This window comes from Pelecanus crispus, chromosome Z (assembly GCF_030463565.1).
Source record: "Pelecanus crispus isolate bPelCri1 chromosome Z, bPelCri1.pri, whole genome shotgun sequence".
Taxonomy (NCBI): Eukaryota; Metazoa; Chordata; class Aves; order Pelecaniformes; family Pelecanidae; genus Pelecanus; species Pelecanus crispus.
Window position 1 is genome coordinate 12,550,375 of NC_134676.1, and position 19,792 is coordinate 12,570,166.

At 58.1% G+C, this 19,792-nt stretch overlaps 3 protein-coding genes across 4 annotated transcripts; 2 read left to right on the top strand and 1 right to left on the bottom strand.

Annotated features, from left to right (window-relative positions):
- Positions 1 to 3,984: 3,984 nt before the first annotated feature.
- Positions 3,985 to 5,842, top strand: LOC104030163 (avidin). Its single transcript, XM_009481777.1, has 4 exons — positions 3,985 to 4,056; positions 4,663 to 4,876; positions 5,331 to 5,451; positions 5,743 to 5,842. The coding sequence occupies exons 1-4, from the start codon at positions 3,985 to 3,987 to the stop codon at positions 5,840 to 5,842; spliced, it is 507 nt and encodes a 168-aa protein (XP_009480052.1).
- A 2,027-nt stretch (positions 5,843 to 7,869) lies between these two features.
- LOC104030162 (avidin-like) lies at positions 7,870 to 9,400 on the top strand. Its single transcript, XM_009481776.2, has 4 exons — positions 7,870 to 7,941; positions 8,467 to 8,677; positions 8,784 to 8,916; positions 9,367 to 9,400. Exons 1-4 carry the CDS (start codon positions 7,870 to 7,872, stop codon positions 9,398 to 9,400), a joined length of 450 nt encoding a protein of 149 aa, XP_009480051.2.
- A 3,357-nt stretch (positions 9,401 to 12,757) lies between these two features.
- Positions 12,758 to 19,678, bottom strand: CREB3 (cAMP responsive element binding protein 3). 2 transcript variants are annotated; one of them, XM_075726132.1, is made up of 10 exons: positions 19,114 to 19,678; positions 18,271 to 18,408; positions 17,915 to 18,188; positions 17,587 to 17,699; positions 17,274 to 17,366; positions 16,593 to 16,699; positions 15,160 to 15,228; positions 14,917 to 15,001; positions 14,697 to 14,778; positions 12,758 to 14,274 (listed from the first exon to the last, which is right to left on the bottom strand). In XM_075726132.1, exons 2-10 carry the CDS (start codon positions 18,406 to 18,408, stop codon positions 13,913 to 13,915), a joined length of 1,323 nt encoding a protein of 440 aa, XP_075582247.1. In that variant the 5' UTR covers positions 19,114 to 19,678; the 3' UTR covers positions 12,758 to 13,912. The 2 variants fall into 2 exon arrangements, with proteins under 2 accessions (XP_075582247.1, XP_009480050.2); XM_009481775.2 differs by lacking the exon at positions 19,114 to 19,678 and having other exon boundaries at positions 18,271 to 19,103.
- Between the last annotated feature and the right edge of the window lie 114 nt (positions 19,679 to 19,792).

Genomic DNA, 19,792 nt, shown 5'->3' on the forward strand with positions numbered 1-19,792 from the left:
TTCTTGCTTGGATCTACATTCCACTTCTGGAGCGATGCTGCTGGTTCCTTCTCGGTGCCTCACTGGAATTTCTCCAACTTTTTCAGTTTCCTTACAACCTTTCTGTATGCCTGTATGCCAGCCCTCTGCTATGGTGTCCTTTGGTGTGTGCAGCCTTTTACCTGCTTTAGAGGAACCTGAGGATTAGGAAAGAGGGTGGCAGAGGGACCACAGGACTCTGCTCTCACCCCAAAGTGTGGCCAGCTCAGCAGTGGCCAAGCCTGCAGCCTTACTGCGAGCATCCTCCTGATTTTATTATTGCCTTCATGTCAACATTTCCTTGGGGCAGGGCTCCCTGGAGGCTGTGCAGCAGTCCTGGGGCGCTCCAGCAAGGCAGCAGCACTGACCACAGTTTGAGCAGTCTGCAAACCCTTGCAGGCAGCCATGGTGCGGGTGAGAAATGCAGTGGACATGGACTGGCAGAGCTGTTTCCAAGGCCAGTCCCTATATCAGGGCACCCAGCAGGGCTGCAATGCATCCAGCATCTCGGTTTTGGGGTGGCATGTCCTTTGATAGGACATGGTGTGCCAGGGTTGTCTGCAGTGGCCTGGAGGGGTTTGAGGCTGAGGATGCTTCCCCATGGGCATTCATCAGCACTGGGTTTTACCCAGCTGCAAGACCTGTTCTCAGTGCTTTGCAGACTGCTCATGTCTGCTCTGCCTCTCTGAGCTGCAAACCCAGCAGTATTTGTCTCCTTTCAGCTCAGGGTCATCAGTGTAGCAAAGGTGAGCAGCGGGGTCTCCATCAGCCCTTCCTCTGGGAGGAAAACCAGCCATTGCCACTGCATGGCAAGTCTTAGTCATGGTCACTCATGCACGGTGAATGTCTTCAGGGGCATGGTGAGCCGGAGAGGCAGGAGGCATCTTGCAGTCAAGCGCAGCGTATCACTGCATCCGTGTCTGTGTTGCACAGGTGCTCACATAGTGTATTGGTTAAAAAAAGAAAAACTAATTTATTGGGATCTTGGCATGCTCACACAGGGGATCAAATCCCTCAAACAGTCAGTCACTATCCAGATGGAGAAGGGGTCTCTGTTGCAGGGGTCCTCCAACACTTACATGTCTTAACTACATGCAGAAGACGGTCCTGTGCAACCATTTCTGCAGGGGCTGCTCCTATTGACTGTTTACAAATGTCACAACACTGAACATCTCAGTGCTCAACATCTGTCTCTGTCCAGTTGTTGTCCCACCCAAGCAGATGGAGCCGGGGAGTTCCCAGGTCACCTGGGGACTCCATGGCTAGTCTGTCCAGGTGTGTGCACAGGCACAGCCTGGTACCCAGCCACACTGCAGTGATGACAGAAGAATAAATCTGATTTTCAAGCCTATAACTTCACTTACAAATGAAGCCCCATAGCTCCTGCCCCCTCCGCCACGTTCATGAGGTCGTCACTCCAGCCAGCTCCCTGGTCAGGGCTGCACACCCTGCTCTGCTCCTCCGCCTCTCTCCTTGCCCAGCTCTGGCTGCAGCCTGCGGAGCATGGACCATCATCCTGGGAGGATGGAGGAGCTCCTTGGCCAGGTCCCCAGCCCTGGGGCTGTCCAGGAGCTGGGGCACCCTCCCAGATGTGACCTGCCTCCCCAGCCCACGGCTGAGCTCCTCACACTTGGCAGTACATACTCTTGGGTGGATGAGGGACCTGTGGCTTGTCCACCTTCCCCTCTGCAGCTCCCGGGGGTGCCTGTTCCTGCCACCCTGCCTGAGCCTGGGCTGAGCAGCAGCACCAACTCTGAGTCCCCTCCACTCCAGTGCATGCTGACCGGGTGCTGGATCAATGACCTGGGCTCCAACATGACTGTCACGGCTGTGAACAGAAAAGGTGACTTCACCAGCTCCTACCACATGGCCGTGACAGCCACCATGAACAAGATCTGGCTGTCACTGCTGCAGGGGTCCCAGCACCATATGAACGAGAAGAGCCAACCCACCTTCGGCTTCACCATCCACAGGAGCTTTTCAGGTGCTTCTCCTTTCCCAGTCTCCCTGTGGTGTCCCCAGAGCTCCCCTGCCCTCCCTGTGATGTCTTTGATGCTCTTCTGCCCTCCCCCACAGTGTCCTTGATGATCCCCTGCCTTCCCCTGCGGTGTCCCCAGTGCTTCCACATCTCCACAGTGTCCCCAGAGCTCCCCAGCCCTCCCTGTGGTGTCCTTGATGGTCACCTGCCCACCTGGGGTGTCCCAGTGCTCCCCCATCCCCACCCCCAGAGCTGGTGGCACCCCTGGTCCCCACCTCCCCACCTCTGGCTCTTGTCCAGGCATGTCCTGCCCAGGATGAGGTGAGGCAGAGCTGGATGCAGGCTCAGCTGGGCTCGTCCCCCCACATCCTGTGTATCCCATGCCTGTCCAGTGCCACGTCCCCAGTCCCAGCAGGACAGGAGTCTGGGGAGGGAAACCACCCACCCACAAGCAGCCTTTTGCACTCCCACACTGGCAAGCTGTCTGCCTAACAGAGGGAAAACCCATCCCAGCACCCTCTCCCACCTCCCACCCTTTCCCTGCAGTCTCCACCACCACCTCCGTGGCCCAGTGCTTTGTGGACGAGGATGGGAAGGAAATACTGAGAACCATGTGGATCACTGAGGTTGACAGCCTCAAGGATGACTGGAAAGCCAATGGGTAGGCTCCAGGCATAGCAGGGCTGCAAGGTACTTCTCCATCCCTACTCCATGCTGGGGCTGCACCCATGGGTGCAGCATGGAGACCCCGGGGGGAATGCTGAGCCCTGGGTGTGGGTGCCGGTGCTGGGACTCAGCTGGGCAGCAAGCAAGGGAGAGTGGTGCTGGGACCTCAAGGGCTTTTGGAGCAAGTCCCTGGGATGGGAGCTGAAGGCAGCTACTATAATTTTATAATTAAAAACAAAGTGCAATTTGCACATGGGCATCACCACATCCCACTCCTCAGGAAGAGGAGAATGGTTCTCCTGGTGCCTTCAAGCCTGGGACAGATGTGTCTGTGGAGGATGCTTGAAGCAGATGCTTATCCCCTGTGCAGGGCAGGGCTCAGAGAGATCCCTCCTGAACTGGACACAGCCAGGTGCCAGCTCTGTCTTCCCCTGCAGCATCAGCAGCGACATGTTCACCCATCTGGAGAGGTATCTTGGAGGGGGTGGCTGTGCCGTGTCCCTGTGCAAGAGCCAGGTCGTTCGAGGATCCCTGCCCACCTGCACATCCTTCTTACAGTCTTGTACCATTAGGGACCCCTTGGAAGGGCTCAGACAGGGTTCTGCCATCTAGCTGTACCCCACCCAGCCTCAAAGCACCATGCATGTGGCATGGGAGCACCCTGCACAGGGCATGCCCTCCACGGGAACAAGCAAATTTTAAATATCTCTACCTATCTTCCAGAAAAGCCATTCTGCACTGACAAGAGGGATCAGTTCTGGGGTGCCCAAGAGTTCCTGCTGCAGTAACAGTCACAGCTCCCAGACCCAGGGAAAACCCAGCACAGCCAGGAGAAAAAACAGCTTAGAAACTGCAGCAGAAACTTGTGAGGGGACAGCCATGAGGACGAACTCCCATGGACAGACACACCACCCTTCAGTGCAGCGGAGAAGAGGTGGTCAGGCTGTAGTTGCTGCAGCACTGCGTTTGGATGGCAGCACTGGGACGGTGGCAGTGGGGCAGTGCCAAGCTGTGCCCACCCCAAGCACTCCTTCACAGAGCAAGGAATGGGCTGGCAGAGCCTCTTGGATAGTGCATGTGCAAACCATCCCTGCCTCCCCACCTTTCTCCACAGCCGTGCTCATCCCCGCATTCCTCCGGCACTGCCCAGGTCACACAGACCTCCTCACCTCGCCTGTCCTGTCCCGGGCACCCTGCCACCAGGCCACCCGCCCCATGGCCGCCAGCCCGGTGCCCGTGGGGCTCCAGTTACAGCCCTATAAAGGGGGCTGGGGTGCGGGGCCGGGAGGGAGCCGTGCTGGGTGCTTCGCATCCTCGTGGCCATGGAGAGCGGTGCCTTTGCCCTGGTCCTCACCCTGGCCCTGGCAGCATGTGTCACCCCTGCGGAGAGGAAGGTATGGGGACGGGTGGCGATGGGGATGTGGCAGACATGGTGCTGGGATGCAGCATGGGCAGCCAGGGGTTCTCTCTTAAATGCCATTTTAGAGTGGGACAAACAGGAGAACTTCGCAAGCACTTAGTCCAGGCAATGGGCAGGGTATCTCTGGGTCATGCTCAGCCACCTGGTACCACCTCCACAAAGCCTTGCGCCCGCAGGGGCACCACACAGAGGGCATTCCCTCCCATGGCATCTGTGCTGGGGAGCACCATGCATGGGGCATCCCCTCCCATGGGATACGTGTCCGGGGCACCATGCACGGGGCATCCCTTCCCACAGGGTCTGTGCAGGAGGGTACAGTGCACAGGGCATCCCCTCCCATGGGGTCTGTGTCTGGGTGTATGCATGCTGATGGGCTGGGATGTCCTGGCCTTGCTGCACTGTCCACTCATCAGCCAGCAGCACCTCGGGGAGCATTTCCCAAACTAGGGACAGGGAGAGCTGTGCCCCACAGTCACACTTGCAGCAGGGCTTGGCAGCTCCAGCCGTGGGGCAGTGGGAGGGATGGGGCCCCCTCTGCACCATGCAGGGGGACAGAGGGCCCGTGGCCATGTTCCTTCAGTGCCAGCTCACCGGGCTGTGGAGGAATGAGCAGGACTCACTGATGGAGATTTCGGCAGTGAGGGACGACGGGACCTTCAAGGGGAAATACCTGACACGGGTCACCCTTGCCGGTGGCTGCGCCCATGCCTCCCCCCTGACGGGCGCCCAGCAGCAGCCTGGAGAGGGGGGCTGGCCCACCTTTGCCTTCACTGTGCGCTGGGACAAGTTCTCCAGTAAGTGCTGGGATACCTGGGGATGGCACCATGGGGGCACCGGCAGCCACGCAGGCAGCCAGCAGGATTTTTTCCTCTGCCAGGAACTCTGCTGGGTGATGCTTTGGTGCAGCTAAGCAGAGGGAGGCAGCAACACCTGCTCAGCGTGGGGCTAATGGGCAATTTTGGGTTCACACGGGGAAGCCCCTCCTCACCCAGCATCTTTGCACCCATCCCTGCCAGGCAGCCTGAGGTGACCGTGGGGGGTCTGGACCCCGTTAGGGCATGGGGGATGCAGTGCCGCAGAGCCTGCCTCGCCTGAGGGAGCTGCTGGGGTAGGGCAGGTGCCCCCGGAGCAGGTTGGGTGGCCATTGGAGTGGGAACACCGCTGCAGCCGGGAGGACCCTGGGGAGGGGGAAGCAGCCAGCGAACACGGGTGCCGTCCCCACCGACCCCCCACCAAGTGCTTCCCCAGATGCCACCACCGCCTTTGCGGGGCAGTGCTTCGTGGACACAGCCGGGAAGGAGACGCTGACCACCATGTGGCTGCTGCGTGAAGCCGTTGGGTCCCTCAGGGAGGACTGGAAAGCCACAAGGTATCTGGGAGATGTGGGGGGCAGTGGCCCCACAGAGGGGCCCTCCCTAGGGCCTCTGAGGACAAGCATCCCCCTGGGCGAGGGGACCACTCCTGGGAACCCCCCAATATGGGTTTGCAGTCGGGGTGCCAGTGCCTCTTGGCAAGGGGCTTGCCCTGGCCAGGGGCATCTGGCAGCTGCTCAAGGCAAATTGGGGGGTGTTTAGGGACACCCCTGTCACCTGCTGGCACTGGCAGCCCTGAGTGGGTGCTGTCTGCAGGTTGTCCCACAGGAGCTCTCTGCTTCCCACAGGGTGGGCAGAAACATCTTCACACGTAAACGCACTGCAAAAGAAAATATCCTGCAGAGCTTGTCACCATCCTGTGAGGATGTGCCTTCACCCACCCCATGATGGGATGCTCTGGCTGCAGCCCAGCACCCCCAAGGCAAGCAAAAGCAACCTCTCACATAAAAATAAAATTTAAAAATCATGTCACCTGTGGTCGTCTTTTTTAAAAAAACTGCCCTCACTGCCCCTCTGAGGCAGCTTCTGTCCCCGCAGGTACCCCTGCAGAGGCAAGGGTTCACCACTGTCCTTCCCCAGGTACATCTGGATCCCTCCCCGATTCCCCCCACCCAGCTCCCTGGGGTCATTTTCCACCTCATCCTAACCCAAACTTCCACCCTATGCATCACTCCCCATGTGCCTGCCAGTGACAGAGGTGGCATCAGCATCCCAAATACAGCTGCCTTCCTTGCAATGCCTTCATACCTATCCCCACCAGATGCCTTTCCAGTCCCTCTGTGCTCTATAGGGTTGGGTGATGGAAGCAACGGTATCGGTAGATGTGAGATGTTGGTAAAGTGCTTCCTTCGTGCTGCATGGCACCCAAAGTAAAATGAGCACAGTTAAAGACTCCATCCCATCATACCCTATCCCATCCCAACCTGCCGTGTCCCCCTGGGTTACAACCAGGGATTTTACCCTCCTCTGCCACTGCATTTCAGCAGTCCCACTCCATCCGCCTCTGTGGACACCTGCCAAGCTTAGCCAGCTCTTTCGATGCAAAGGTTTTGGCAGGTTCATGGGTGAAGACGAAGCCTCTTGCAGAAGTGTTACAAATGTGATCCAGCCCTGTGGATGCCAGCGCACTAGCCATACAGTCCTTCAAGCCTGGCTCAGCCCCAGCAAGGCCGGTGCATGCTGCTGTGATGTGGAGTGGTGGCTGCCACCTCCCTGGCACCTCAAACAGGGCGCCTTGTCCCTGCCAAACGGCGCAGAAAGGCAGGGTACGGTGTCAGGCCAAAAGGATGGAGTGTGGCATCCAGGGCAAGGACAAGAGAAAGGGAGCCCTGGTCGGCGGGGCATTTCTCAGGCCCCTGTGAGAAGCCTGTGAGTTTGCAACAGGGAGGAATGATGTGTTAGGAGAAGGGTGGTTTCTGCCCGCCTGAGTCTTTGGGGCCGCGTGGACCAGAGGGAGAGGTGCTGAGCAGCAGCAGCAGTGGGGTCCCGGGGTGTGCCGGGGCTCGTGGTGGACACTGAGCGCTGCCACCCCAGGGTGGGACTCCCCCACCCCCAGTACGCCCACCACAGCCCTGCTGACATCCAGTGCCCCAGACACTGCTTTCCTGGAAACAGCATGTGTTTATGCACCTGAATCCCACCTTAATTTTCAGTTGTCCACAGCTACATGCTTGCTCCAGACACTGCAGTGAGCAGAGAAGCAGCTCAGGAATGCAGGGACAGTGCACACTGTGATTTGCGCATCCAAAGCCCCTAAGAGCAGCAAATACAAGGAAGAGTGCAAATACAAGGCTGGTTAGCATGCTGGGTGTGTTCAGCAAATACGGTTTCTTGCACCCCAGTGCCCCTCTGTGGTTACTTCTTCCTTTAACTCTTGTAAAAGCAAAAGCAGCAAAATTAGCAGCTGACATCCAGCAGATGCTGGGGAAATGTTATTGCTGCTAAAGCAGAAGGCAGGGCGAGACTTCCCACCCGTGCAGCGCTGCAGCCGCTGCAGCTTGCCCCGGCCAGGGATGCCCTGGCACCACGTGGGTGACACCCTGGTCTGGCAGCGGCACCAGCAAAGCAGGGAGCGTTTAAGTGTTTAAACAGGTAGTAATCTCCAGACTGCATGTGCAGGAGACAGACTTCCAAGGAAGGTTGTTGATGCTTTCCAGGCTGCTGTAAGGGCCTTAAAAAAAAGCTGCGCCCCTGCCTCTCTCCACAGCCGTGCTCATCCCCGCATTCCTCCGGCACTGCCCAGGTCACACAGACCTCCTCACCTCGCCTGTCCTGTCCCGGGCACCCTGCCACCAGGCCACCCGCCCCATGGCCGCCAGCCCGGTGCCCGCGGGGCTCCAGTTACAGCCCTATAAAGGGGGCTGGGGTGCGGGGCCGGGAGGGAGCCGTGCTGGGTGCTTCGCATCCCCGCGGCCATGGAGAGCAGTGCCTTTGCCCTGGTCCTTACCCTGGCCCTGGCAGCATGTGTCACCCCTGCGGAGAGGAAGGTATGGGGACGGGTGGCGATGGGGATGTGGCACTGGCACTGGGCTAGACCCCAAAGGCTGCTGCTGGGGCTGCGGTGCTCAGCAGGGTGCTGGGGCTGGGCTGCTGGAGCTGGTGGGACCAGCTGCAGAGAGGCTGGGAGGGAGGGACCACTCCTGCAAGGATGCTCCTGGCTGTGGGAGCCCGTCCAGAGACAGGCAAATGGAGCCGTGCTGCAGAGAAACCCCATTTCCCGCCAAGTGTGCAGGGGAAGCAGCACACCCTCTGCTTTAGCATGGACCCACTCTCCCCTGGGTGTCAGCAGCAAATAGCCCAGAGCAGCAGTCGGGCTGAAGGCACTCGGTGCCGTGGGTGAGGTGCTTGTGCTGAGGCGGGGATGTTGCTGCCACCAGCTTCACACAGGGTCCGTGGCGCGTCCCCCAGTGCTGCAGGCACCCCCAGGCAGAGGCAGGGTGGTGGGGTGGGAGCAGGATGCCCCCCACCCCCCACCTGGCCGGGCACCCCAAATCACAGTGCTGGCCTTGCAGTGCCTTCTCTCTGGGTCGTGGCGGAGCGACACAGGCTGCCGGATGGTCGTGTCCGTCCTCAGCAAGGACGGCAGCTTCTCCGGTTCCTACCTGCCAGGCCCTGCTGGCGGTGAATCCGAAATCCTCAGCTCGCCACTGGAGGGGTCGCAGCAGGATGCGGGGCTGGTCCCACAGCCCACCTTCTCCTTCACCGTGCACTGGCGGCTCCGAGGTAGGCAGGATGGGGCCATCACCCTGCAGTGGGGATGCCAGTGGGACACAGGGGGATGGCTTCATGCCTCACCACCCCGATTCATGCCACCTTGGACCCTTTCCAGACTCGGAGACAGCCCGGACGACGGCCTTTCTGGGCCAATGCTATGTGGGCAGCAAGGGGGAGGAGAGCCTGCACGCCCTGTGGCTCCTGCGAGAGGCGGCCGACAGCCCTGCTGAAGACTGGAAAGCCACACGGTGAGCGCTGGGTCCTGGCCACTGCTGTGCCAACCTTTCCTGCACTCTGGGCTGGAGAAGAGAAATCCCACGGGATGAGGCATGGCAGGACCAGGAGGGTGAAATGGGTTTGTTACTGGTGATGAGCAGGGGCTAAGGAGCATCCCTGTGACCTGGCCAGCCCCGGCATCCTGGGTGTGCCCCAGGGTGGGTGACCCCAGTACAGGGTCTGGCCCCAGCCGGCCCCCCCAGCACTCTCCTTGCACTCGTGCCAGCAGGGAGAGAGTAGGATGTGATGCCAGTACCCAGTGCAGCCTCCACTATAGGGTGTTGGAGCCCGGGGCATCCCACTCAGCACCCAACGAGACAGTGGGGAACACAGTCCCCTCCTCAGGTTTCCTCTCTGTACCTCCCACCACAGCATAGCTGACTCTGGATGGGTGAACCACAGTGATCTGGGGTTTCCTGCAGGATTGGCACCAGCGTTTTCACCCGGATAAAATAACAGCGAGTGGGGAAATCCAGGATACCCAAGACCACAAGGAGATGGTGCTTCCCCCAGCCAGGCTCTGCCCGTGCTGATGTGCTGCATTTCCACAGCTCTCAGCCCACAGCTTCATGCTTTCCCAGGCAAGTTCAGCTCAGCATGAAGGCTGGGCACCAGGTGCAAAATAAAGGGTTTCTGTGGGGATGCAGGGCTTGGCTCTGGTTCCTGCCCTGCCTCAGACCCACGGGGTTTGTCTTGCTCCACAGCTACCCTCCCATGGGGAGGCTCTGTGCATCGACGAGGGTGGCAGGGTCCCTGGGGATGGGGGCTGCCCCGTGTCCCCTCCCTGGCAGTGTGCAATCGTGCTGCACCTGCAAACCCGCTGCTGTGCTGTGGGTAACTTGTCCCTCGGGATCCCCTCCAAAAGTCCCCTGGGGTGCAAGACAAACCGGGCTGTGACCAGGCAGCGGGATGAAGCACAGCACAGCCTCGGTGGGATGCCGTGGGCAGCATGTCCTGGGGCTGCAGGGCAGGCTCCAGGCAGAGCCTCCCCCACGCGAGCAGAGCAGAGGAAGTTTCTCGGGCGGCCGAATGCACGGGGCGGCTGCAAATGGCTTTTGCAGAGCCGGCAGCCTCCTGTTCCCAGCCCTGGCGGATGTGCTGCGGTGGCCAGCTGCCAACCACCCCAGGGGTGGGGAAAGCTCCCAAACAGCCTGTCCCAAGAGAGACCCCTCAGCGCGGCCGTGTCCCCTGAGCAATGCACACACGGAGTTCTCCAGCCAAGCCCCTGCGGCACTGCACGTGGCCAGGGAAAGGGAAGAGGGGAAGGACACGTCTGGCACTGGCAGGGTTTTTTTGGGCATCCCAGCCCGACCTCTCTGCTTTCTACCTCAGACGCTTTGCCAAAGTGGTCCTGACACAACTGGCTCCCTTGGGGGTTCAGCAGCCCTGGGGCCGAGGTGCCTGGTTTTGGGAGCTGGGGGAAGGTGGTGGCTCCATCCCTGTATTTCCAGCTGCTTTTATAACCCAGTACTCAGATTTCTGCTAGTTTTTCTGTTTCCACCAATACCCAGCAGCTGGTGCTAGTGGATAAAAATAGGATGGATGGGGGCTTAGGTTTCTCTTGAAAAGAAGGGTGTGTCTTACTTCTGCTACTGACTGAAATTCCCACCTCGCCAAGAAACCCTGATTCCTTTAAAAAAACGGAAAACTTGATTCCTTCAAAGCCGTGAGCAGGAGGTGTTTTGTACCCAGCCACACAGCCCAGGCCCTCCACAGCAACAGGAGGCAAATTTCATTCCATGCTTTCATAGCTTTCAACATGTCACTACCGTGGAAAGGAGATGGCACTACCAACACTCAGGGGGTCACCAAGCAAAAAAGAGTGGGTTTCTATTTGTCAACAACCATGCAGGACTTGGCCAAGGGCTGAGCAGAGTATTTTGCCCCGAAGGGCTCGTGTTTCTGGTCTGTTGGCATGCTCCCACTATGCTGATGCTGGCACCTGCTGGGACATGTGTGGGATACAGGTCGACCTTGGCAATAACAGAGGGAACATGGTGGGGAGGGCAAGCAGGGACCGTAACACTGACCTAAGCCAGAGTGCGGGGCCATGCGTGCACGCAAGCAGTGCCGATGCACGTACAGCCTGCACTCTGATCCCTGCAGCATGCAAGGGAAATAGATGTCATGGAGGGTCTGCAGCAAGGAGGAGGAGGAGGTTGGCAGAGATACCAGGGTCCTCCTGCTCCTCTGCCTGATGGAAACAAGGTGCAAGCCTCCTCCACCAAAGGACTCATTCCGGGCATTTTTATCATTGCTGCCCTTTAACCCAAGGCGTGAGGCCCAGGCTGGGGTTCCTTCCTCTTGCCAGCTCAGGGCTGACCGCTGTGGGACTGGCAGGAGAAGACAGAAAGCGATGAAAAAGAGCAGCCCTGGGGCAGCACGGGCTGAGACCATGTAGCAACCATCCTCAAAACTCCCAGTGCAGACACGTCCCCAAAACTCCCAGCGCAGCCACGTCTCCAGTGCAGTATGGGGACCAGCTCTGGGCTCTGCGATATCCCAGCCTCTGCCACAAGCTTTCCGCAGCGAAGGGCTGCGCTGGCTGGTGCAGGCAGCACCTGGCAGCAGGAGCATGTGTTCAGCTGCGTTTGATGAGGAGCCCGCTGCACTTGCCTGGCTCCCTGCCTGCTCTCCCAGAGCTATCTCCCCTCCTGACATTTGGCCAAGCAAGCCAGACCGCTATGGAGCGCGGTGCTGACCCCATCGCCCCTGGCCAAACGCTGGCTCCGGTAGCTGCTCCCTGCTTTGCTGGCACCACCACTGTGTTTTATTTTGGATGACTCGCATGCTATCGAGTAGTGCTGGGCCAGGGACTCCAGGTGACATCAGTGGCATTACGCACCCAAGCCTTGAACTGCAAAAACCCAAACAAAAGCGAGGACAGGGACCTAGGCCTTCCTGCACAGCTCCTGGGGAAAAGGGTCCAGTAGTTCCCCGGGGATGCTTGTGGGCTGCCTGCCCCGGCCAGGGCAGAGCTGCAACCCACTCCTGTTACAAGCATGCTGTTGCCTGTCCTGAGGCAGGGCCCGTGGGTGAGCCACCCCTCAGCTGTCTCTCCTCCCCGGGCAGAGACACAACCTAAAATTTTATATCTTGTTCGCCTGCACAAGCACCCTATGCTTCCCGGGTGGGTTGCAAGCGTGGTGCTGCCTGCACCCATGGCCCCGCTGGGCTCCTGTGCCCCCAAGCCCCACGCCGTGCTCCGCAGCCCGAGCTCAGGGTCTGCTAGTGTGTCACGTGGACCCAGTGACCCCAACCAAACCCAGTGACCAGCCCTGATCTAGCAACCACCCAGCAGGCAGGGCCCTCCCTGCGGCCCCCGGCCGAGGGGACAGGGCTGTTGCACCACTGGCTCTGCTCCGCTTCCTGCGATTGTGCAGCTCCCCGTTATGAAAGCAGCGGTGGGGGCAGACACCGGCTCCTCACACTTCCTACTGGGGAAGCTGCTCGCTTCCGCGGCGCCGGGGCCTTGGGTGCATGCAGGTCACACGTGGGTGCTAGGTGCTCACATCCACTTTTGTCTCCAAACGTGGTTACAAGAGTGTTTTCGCACCTTTGAAGTGGGGTGATAGCAGAGCAACTGCCCCGCAAACTTGCACTGTGCCTCAACAAGCCGCTCTGCACAGCCGCAGCCACAGGAAGGGGAGGTAGCACATATTCCCCTTCTTTAGGTTGTGAGAGCGATTACCTCCCAGCCTCTCTTGGGTTCTTCCCACACTGCTGCCAGCCCCTGGGGCAGCCCCCAGCCCCCACTCAGCAGCCCAGCCCCTCACCAAAATGACCAGAGAACACAGCCACACATCATTAGTACTTACTTACACTTTATTAGTAAGGGAATGATTACTATCCTGATCTGGTTGAAGATGTCCCTGCTCACTGCAAGGGGGTTGGACTAGACAACCTTTAAAGGTCCCTCCCAACCCAAACCATTCTGTATGATTCTATGAAATGTCCTGAAGCAGGACGAGGAGAGATGCTCAACAGGTACCACGAAGCTGCACTCCGGGAAAGACACCGCTCACCAGCTCAGAGTGTTTCTGCTCAGTCCTGGGGAGGAACTAGCCACCTGACTGCATCACCGGCCAGCGCAGCAAAGCTCAGGCACACGAGGGCACAGCTCTGAAGCCGTCCTGTGGCCAGGAAAACCCTTCAGGAGAGCAAGCAGCCCTGCTGCTCTCTGCTCCACGCCACCTCAGCAGTCTGGTTCAAGGCGTGCCTTCTCCCCAAGGCCCAGAAGGCCTGCTCCCATGGCTGTGGGAGAGGAAAGGCTCAGCCCCTATGGAAGGGAAACAGCACACGTGGCTCGGGAAGGACTCCACATTACCTTCCCTAGCCAGGCCAGGAGCTGTGCCCGTGGCTCAAAAGCTAGCAGGAACAGGCGACACGCAGGGTCTGTCACAATGGCAGGACCACTCCCTGTGAGGGCACTGAAGGTCAGCTTGCTATCTCACACCTAGAAATCAGGCAACACCGCAGAATTAGGGGGAAAGGACAAAGAACAGATGCTCGTGGCCACCAGACACAGTAAGAAGTGCAGGACCCAGCCAGTTCACCTCCACCTGGGCAGGGAGGAAGCAGGGCAGAAGCAGGGCAGCAGCCTCCATCACCAATTGCATCCAGTCAGACCAAGTACGGGCACCTCAGGCCCAGCTGCCTTCACCCTCCACGCCACAGACCATCCCTGTGAGCCACGGGACACGCCCCGGGCCGCAGGCCACGTCAGCAGCCATAGCACAGTTCCCAGAGTCTCCTACCCCATCTCAGATAGAGTCCTGCTATACATATACAGAGCAGAGTGTCAGAACAGGTCAACCCTAGAACGATTCCTCCCTGCTAAACCCTCTGAGCTGCCAGCAATTGGGAAAGTAGTCAGAAGAATCTGCTTTGCTAGATTATCTGTCAATGCAGCTCTGCTTGTCCCTGCCCGGCAGGGTGCCCAGCATCACCCCGAGGAGCAGGAGGTGGTCACATCTCATCGACACGGTGCTGCTGGATGACAACTCTGGCAGCACGTTCCACCCACTCCTGCCTCTTGGCTTTCCAAGCCGTTGGTGCCGCTGTCTGCAAAGGGTCGCTCTGGGAGCGCTGCTCCAGGGGCTGGGGAGGGGCCAGCTCGGAGCCTGCTGCCGCCGGAGGGTCGGAGGACGAGTTGCTGTTGAAAGATCTGGGATCGGGGTTGGGTGGACTCTGCCCCTCTTCCCGTGACTGATTGAGGCTGCCCAACAGAGAGGGGTCCTCAGGCTCTGGGCTGAACCCCTCCAGCACAGTGTCCTCCTGCACGTGAAGTGCTACCCGGTTTGGGAACTCGCGGATCTGCCGTGACAGCACTGCAAGAGAGGTAGAGACAGCCCTGTCATTCCCAGCCTCTCACTGTTGTGCTCTAAGCACAGGTCACCGCAGAGCCCGTGAGAGGGGAACAAACTGTTCAACGAGAGCTGCCTCCTCCCAGGGGAGGTGGGGAGAGGATGCCGCACAGCTGCCAGGCACAAGCACAGCTTCTGCTCCAAGAGGGACGGGATCCCTCCAGTTCTTGTACCGCCCCTCGCCCTGGGCCCTGCCCCGGGGAGGGCCCTGGCAACAGGGCTGAGGAAGAGTCCAGAGCTGGGGCAAAGCCAAACCTAGTGGTCGCCCCAGGCCAGGGGCTGCTGGGTTGGGGGCACCCCAGAGTTCAGGCCGTCTCTGAGGAAGGTGCTTTGCTCTGGAGGGCAGCGCTTCGCCTGGAGCCATGCCTCAGTCCCCGGGCACTCACCTCTGAGCTCTGGCTGTGGTGCTCTGCTCCAAAATGAGCAGATGCTGGGGGAGAGAATGAGGCAGAAGGACAGAACCACGACCTGGAAAGAGAAAGCAGATCAGCACAGATGTCAGCAAAGGACATGGATAGGCATTATCAGCTGCAATAAACGCCTCTCTGCCAAACTTGTAAGGACAGCAGAGACCCCTTCCCAGACAGTGGGGCTAAAGCCACTCACCATGGTGCAGGTTTTTGCTGTGGTAGTTTTGGTGGTAGACCGTCTCACTAAGGCCTGCAGTTTCTGCAGCTGCTTGAGCAGTGACCTGCAGGAGAGCAGGCAATGCAGGTTAATGCAGCGGCTGAACCAAGAGCCACACGCTCCCCTCCTCCCCGCTTTGCAGCCAAGGACAGGCCACAATCCCAAGAAGAGGAACAGCCTTCCCCACCACACCTCCTGTCACATCCAACAACAAGAACTCACATGTTCTGCTCCTGCAGCAGCTGCACCTTCTTCTCCAGCTCGTGGTTCTGAGCTGTGCAGACTGCCACCCTTCCCGGGAAAGACAAACAGCACAGGGGAAAACCAGAGAGGTTTTGTTAGTCAACAGCAGGGACTTCACCAGAGTCTCTCCTTGGGTAATCAGCCACCACCTCTGGGTGGCTGGGGCAGATCAAATTGCTCCTGGGGTCTACCTGGCACCACCTGGAGCAAAGCCCAGAGAGTGACACCTCACACCAGGTTTGGGGAGGGGTGAGCCCTGCCCAGTCCTGCAGAGAAGCACCAGACTAATTCCTAAGGATGCTCGCTCCTAGCAGTGCATCAGCCCTGCAGATCCACCATGTCAAGCTGTATTGCAAACCAGCCTGACCTGGAGAACACGATGGACCTGGCAGGCCAGCACCTGGCTTGAACAGAGCAAGCTCTGGGCCATCTCCAAGCATAAGAGAGCAGGACAGGCTATGCCCTGAGCTTCTGAGCCCCGAGGAGAGCTGCTGGCCCACAGGGTCATCCTCACTTTCTGCCTAGGGTGCCAAGACCCCAGCAGCAGCACAGCAGAGCTGCCTGTGAGCAGCACCCCCTGCCCGCAACCCCTGGCAATGTGGTCAGCGTAACGAATGCCATTTTATGAAGGGAGCAGCCGTTCTCAGTGACCGAACGGGTCACTTATTTGTTCCCTTCCTCTAGTTATGAGGCCATGAAGGTCCCATGCAACAAGTAGGCAAACCAAACAGATTTCTTCTTCCCCTCCCTACCAGCCTCAAGGCTCCTGGGCACCAGGCCAGTTCCCCCTTCCTTAGCAGCCTTGAAGGCCCCAGACACCCGACCAGCCCAGTGGTGGGGATGACCCTGGCACAGAGCAAGGAAGCGTAACAGCACACAGAGAACTGTCCATAAAATCAAGCAGTTATAGGTCCTAAGGGGGAACATGGAGCAGAACTGCTGCTGGACAGCGAGACCCGGGACCCGCCCTAGCCAGGGACACCTCCACCATTGTCTGCTTCCTCCCATGACTGAGGGAGTGACTTGTATTCCTTTATATCATTTTTGAGTCTAGATTATGATCATTATATTCATACAGCAAACCATGTATTAAGACCTGACCCAATCTGCAGAGGCTCCAGGTGATTAGAAATCATAAGTTAAGTTGTATTAGGATCTAGGTGATTAGCAATTATAAGTTAAGATGTACTATAAATTCTGTATTACGCTGCTTATAGATCGTACTACATGGATTCTGCTTGTAGAAATCCCATGCCATTCTAATCAATGTCTGTTCTATACTAATCATAACATGTTAAGAAAACAAAGCTTTAATTGAAACTAAGATTTAGTGCCATCATCATTCTGCCAAGGATCCCTAAAAGAACCTGTCTATCCCCTCAGTGTTGGGCGACACTGCTGTGTGCCCGTACCTGTTTTCCAGGCCATCCACGTAGATCTTCTTCCTGCGACGACTATCCTGGGCTGACTGCTTGTTCCGGATCTTCCGACGCACTTTCTTCAGAAGCCGCTCTTCAGCCTGCAAGGGTCATTTCCCCTTAGCAGCAACCCCAGGGTGCTGGCAATCCAGCCCTCACAAACCCTGCACACATCTCAGTGCTCAGCCCGCGCGCTTTTGTCCTCTGTCCCTCCCACACCACTGAATGAACTGCAGGAGCTGCAAGGCAAACTCTGGCTTGCTGATGACAGCCAGCAGCTTCCCACAAGGTAGAGAAAGTGAGGCACACCTAAGGGACATGAAAACCATGGAGGTCATGAGCCACTAGGCAAGCGGGAAAAAACAGGTTGGAGGCACTTGTGGTGTAACTGTGCAAGCAGTCATGAGTGGGGAGACTGACAGCAGCCAGGTCTCACTGCTCTTCCTATCTACGTGATTAGCAAAGCAGAAGCTGCTGTGCACATGGACACGCCCCAAGCCTCAAAAGGAAGAGAAGGACACCAAACCCTGCCACACACTGCCCTCCCTGAACACACCACCTGGGCACCAATGCTCTCATCAAGGCACCATCCTGTATTTTTGAACCCCTGCTCTGGCTGAAGCATTTGAGTGGTCTCAGTCCATTTGGGAGTGACAGGCTGTAGCGAGGACTCACTTTGGTCAGTGGCAGACAGGTAGGCAATGAAACGCCTTCTTTCTCCAGGAGCTGCCTCTCCTCCTCTGTCAGGACCAGCTCTGGGAAGTCAGACTAGAAGACAGCAAAAATACATCCGCTGAGAATGCCAAGTAAAGGGAGTCCACCCTAGGGCAGAGAGGGCATGCAGAAAGCACACAGAACCGGGATCATCTCGCCCCCAAAGCAGCATCATCCTTTCCTAAGAGATATCCCCAACAGGAGCCAAGCCAGGAGAGAAGGGGAGATGCAACCAGAAGCAAAGGCTGGGGCCCACACGCACGGCAGTCAGTACCTGCATGATGGCTCCAGACACAAACTGGGGTTCAGCATCCACAGCAACACCAATGGGGAAACCGGAGCTCTGTTCCAGTGCCTTGCTTGTGCCTTCCAAACCCACCCATGTCCCTGGGGAAGGAAAGGAGAGTCAAGGACTGTGGGCCTCAGCGAGGCAGCAACTGACCAGCCAGCTTTGAGTAGCATGAAACCACAATTTTACAGCAGCAGACAGCCACTCAATTTGTCTCTCTCCATTGCTGCCTGGCACCCACCCAAATAACCCCAGTGTGGGACTGCTTTTCTGCCTGCACCCAGGACAGAAAGAGCCCACACACATCACTTACCAAGGTCAATGGAAACATCTCCTTCTGCCATGTCAGACCTCACGCTTTCCAGCAAAGGCCAGTCCCGATGGAGGGAATAGTTGTGATCAACCTGCACAATGTCTGAGCTCTGAGGGCTGCCGGCAAAGTCACTGCCAGGGCTATGGGACAGACGCTGATCCTCAGAAATGCCGCTGTCACTGTCAGCAGGCGAATAACTCTGCAGCATACCTGCTTCATCTTCAAAGGGTCTCAGCAGGGAGCTGATGAAGTCATCCATCTCCTTGTCCAGAAGCTGCGGAGAAAAGGCTTTTACTCAGCAGGGAGCCAAACCTCCTGAACCACAACCCGGCAGCGATTCCTCCCAAAGAAGTCACCTCAGGCTCTGGCAGGCCCCAGTCATCCAGCAGACCATTCTCCTCCCCTGGGATTTCAGGGCAGGGAGCATCATCCTTCAGAAGGAAGTCAAGCAGGTCCTCATCTCCCAGCATAGCCAGTTCCTCTGGGCACGACATCTGAGCAGGACACCCAAAGTGAGCACAGGCACAGGAGGAGACACCAGCACTCATTCAAGATGTCCCTCAGCCCCTACGGACAAAGACGCCCTGTGCAACGGCAACAGCTGCCAGGGCCCCGCAGCGATGACCAGCCCACGACAACCTTCCCCAGCAAGGCTATTTTACCAGCACTGGTGCCCCACCACACCAGTGTCCCCACCAGACTACTGGGGCCCAGCCACAGGACCCATGCTTCACCCAGAACGCAAAAGCTGCAGGAAGGAGAGGGAAAGTGGAGGGGCCCCAGACTTTTTGTCATGGAGAGCATGCAAGAACCTGCTGTTCCACTGAAGCCCGAAGGTGCCGTACCCGCAGCATGCAGCCAGCAGGGCCAGCCTCCTTTCGCAGGCGAATTATTAAGAAAAGTCATCATCGTGGGGTTAACTAAAAGGGCTTTATAAATGATTAAACAACGATCAAATGATAATTGGCAATTCAATGACAGTGAAATGATAACCAAATTGTGATTAAGTCACCATAGTTGAATGGTAAACAGTGATTTGACAATGATTTAAACAATAATTTAGGCAGCAGTCAAACACTTTACCTCTTGCCATACTTCTCTAATAATTAAAGCTACAGCTATATATATATACATACATACACATGTAAGTGTCGCTAGCATACAATATACTTTTAGGCCGAATGTAAGATGTGGCTTACCTCGCTGTAGGTATCAGATGCCGGGTAAAGGGTCCCTCAGCCTCGAGCAGTAACCTCGAGAGGCGTCCCCTCTCAAGGGGGAGATCGCCGCCGCGCAGCCCGCTGCCGTGCAGGAGAGCTCAGCGGGCTCGGGGAGGCTGCAGGCATTTATAGCGTAAAGTGACGGACTCGTAGTCAACCCCCCCTTGGCGTTCGGGCAGTTTTAGCGTTGCCTAGCCCCAGCTCGAGCTGGTGCCGTTATCTCCCGATAAGATGCGGCCTAGACTCCTTAGTCCTGAGGAGATGCGGCCTCGCAGGGTTCTCACGGTCTGCACGGCAGGGCCGGCATCGGTCAGGCCTGCTTTCGGTGACGCCTGAACCAAAGCACCACTCACTCGCTCAGAGCGGGGCATCCGTCTCACCCCCCATTAGCACTGCTAAGCTGTCACGTCTAAGCTGGCAGGTGTCACAGCCCAGAAGAAAAAAAAAACAAAAAACCCCACCCAAAAATAGGCGGCCAGGGCAGACCCCAGCCACAGGGCTGCTGTGGCAGCTGCCCGGGAGGAGGAAGCCGATGGCCGGGCGAGGCGAGCAGAGCCTAAGCGGAGAGGAAGGGGAGCGGGCAGAGCCCGGGCTATGCCAGGCCCCGTGGCTTCCACGGACACCGAGGCCTCTCTACCCAGGAGGGGCGCGCCGGGCC

Coding starts and splice junctions, on each gene's coding strand:
- LOC104030163 (XM_009481777.1), top strand. CDS start 3,985: ATGGAGAGCGGTGCCTTTGCCCTGGTCCTCACCCTGGCCCTGGCAGCA. Junction 4,877..5,330: donor GCGCTGGGACAAGTTCTCCA/GTAAGTGCTGGG, acceptor GTGCTTCCCCAG/ATGCCACCACCGCCTTTGCG. Junction 5,452..5,742: donor GAGGACTGGAAAGCCACAAG/GTATCTGGGAGA, acceptor TGCTTCCCACAG/GGTGGGCAGAAACATCTTCA.
- LOC104030162 (XM_009481776.2), top strand. CDS start 7,870: ATGGAGAGCAGTGCCTTTGCCCTGGTCCTTACCCTGGCCCTGGCAGCA. Junction 7,942..8,466: donor TCACCCCTGCGGAGAGGAAG/GTATGGGGACGG, acceptor CTGGCCTTGCAG/TGCCTTCTCTCTGGGTCGTG. Junction 8,678..8,783: donor CGTGCACTGGCGGCTCCGAG/GTAGGCAGGATG, acceptor GACCCTTTCCAG/ACTCGGAGACAGCCCGGACG.
- CREB3 (XM_009481775.2), bottom strand. CDS start 18,462: ATGAGTGCTGGTGTCTCCTCCTGTGCCTGTGCTCACTTTGGGTGTCCT. Junction 18,189..18,270: donor GGGGCCTGCCAGAGCCTGAG/GTGACTTCTTTG, acceptor TTTTCTCCGCAG/CTTCTGGACAAGGAGATGGA. Junction 17,700..17,914: donor AGATGTTTCCATTGACCTTG/GTAAGTGATGTG, acceptor TTCCTTCCCCAG/GGACATGGGTGGGTTTGGAA.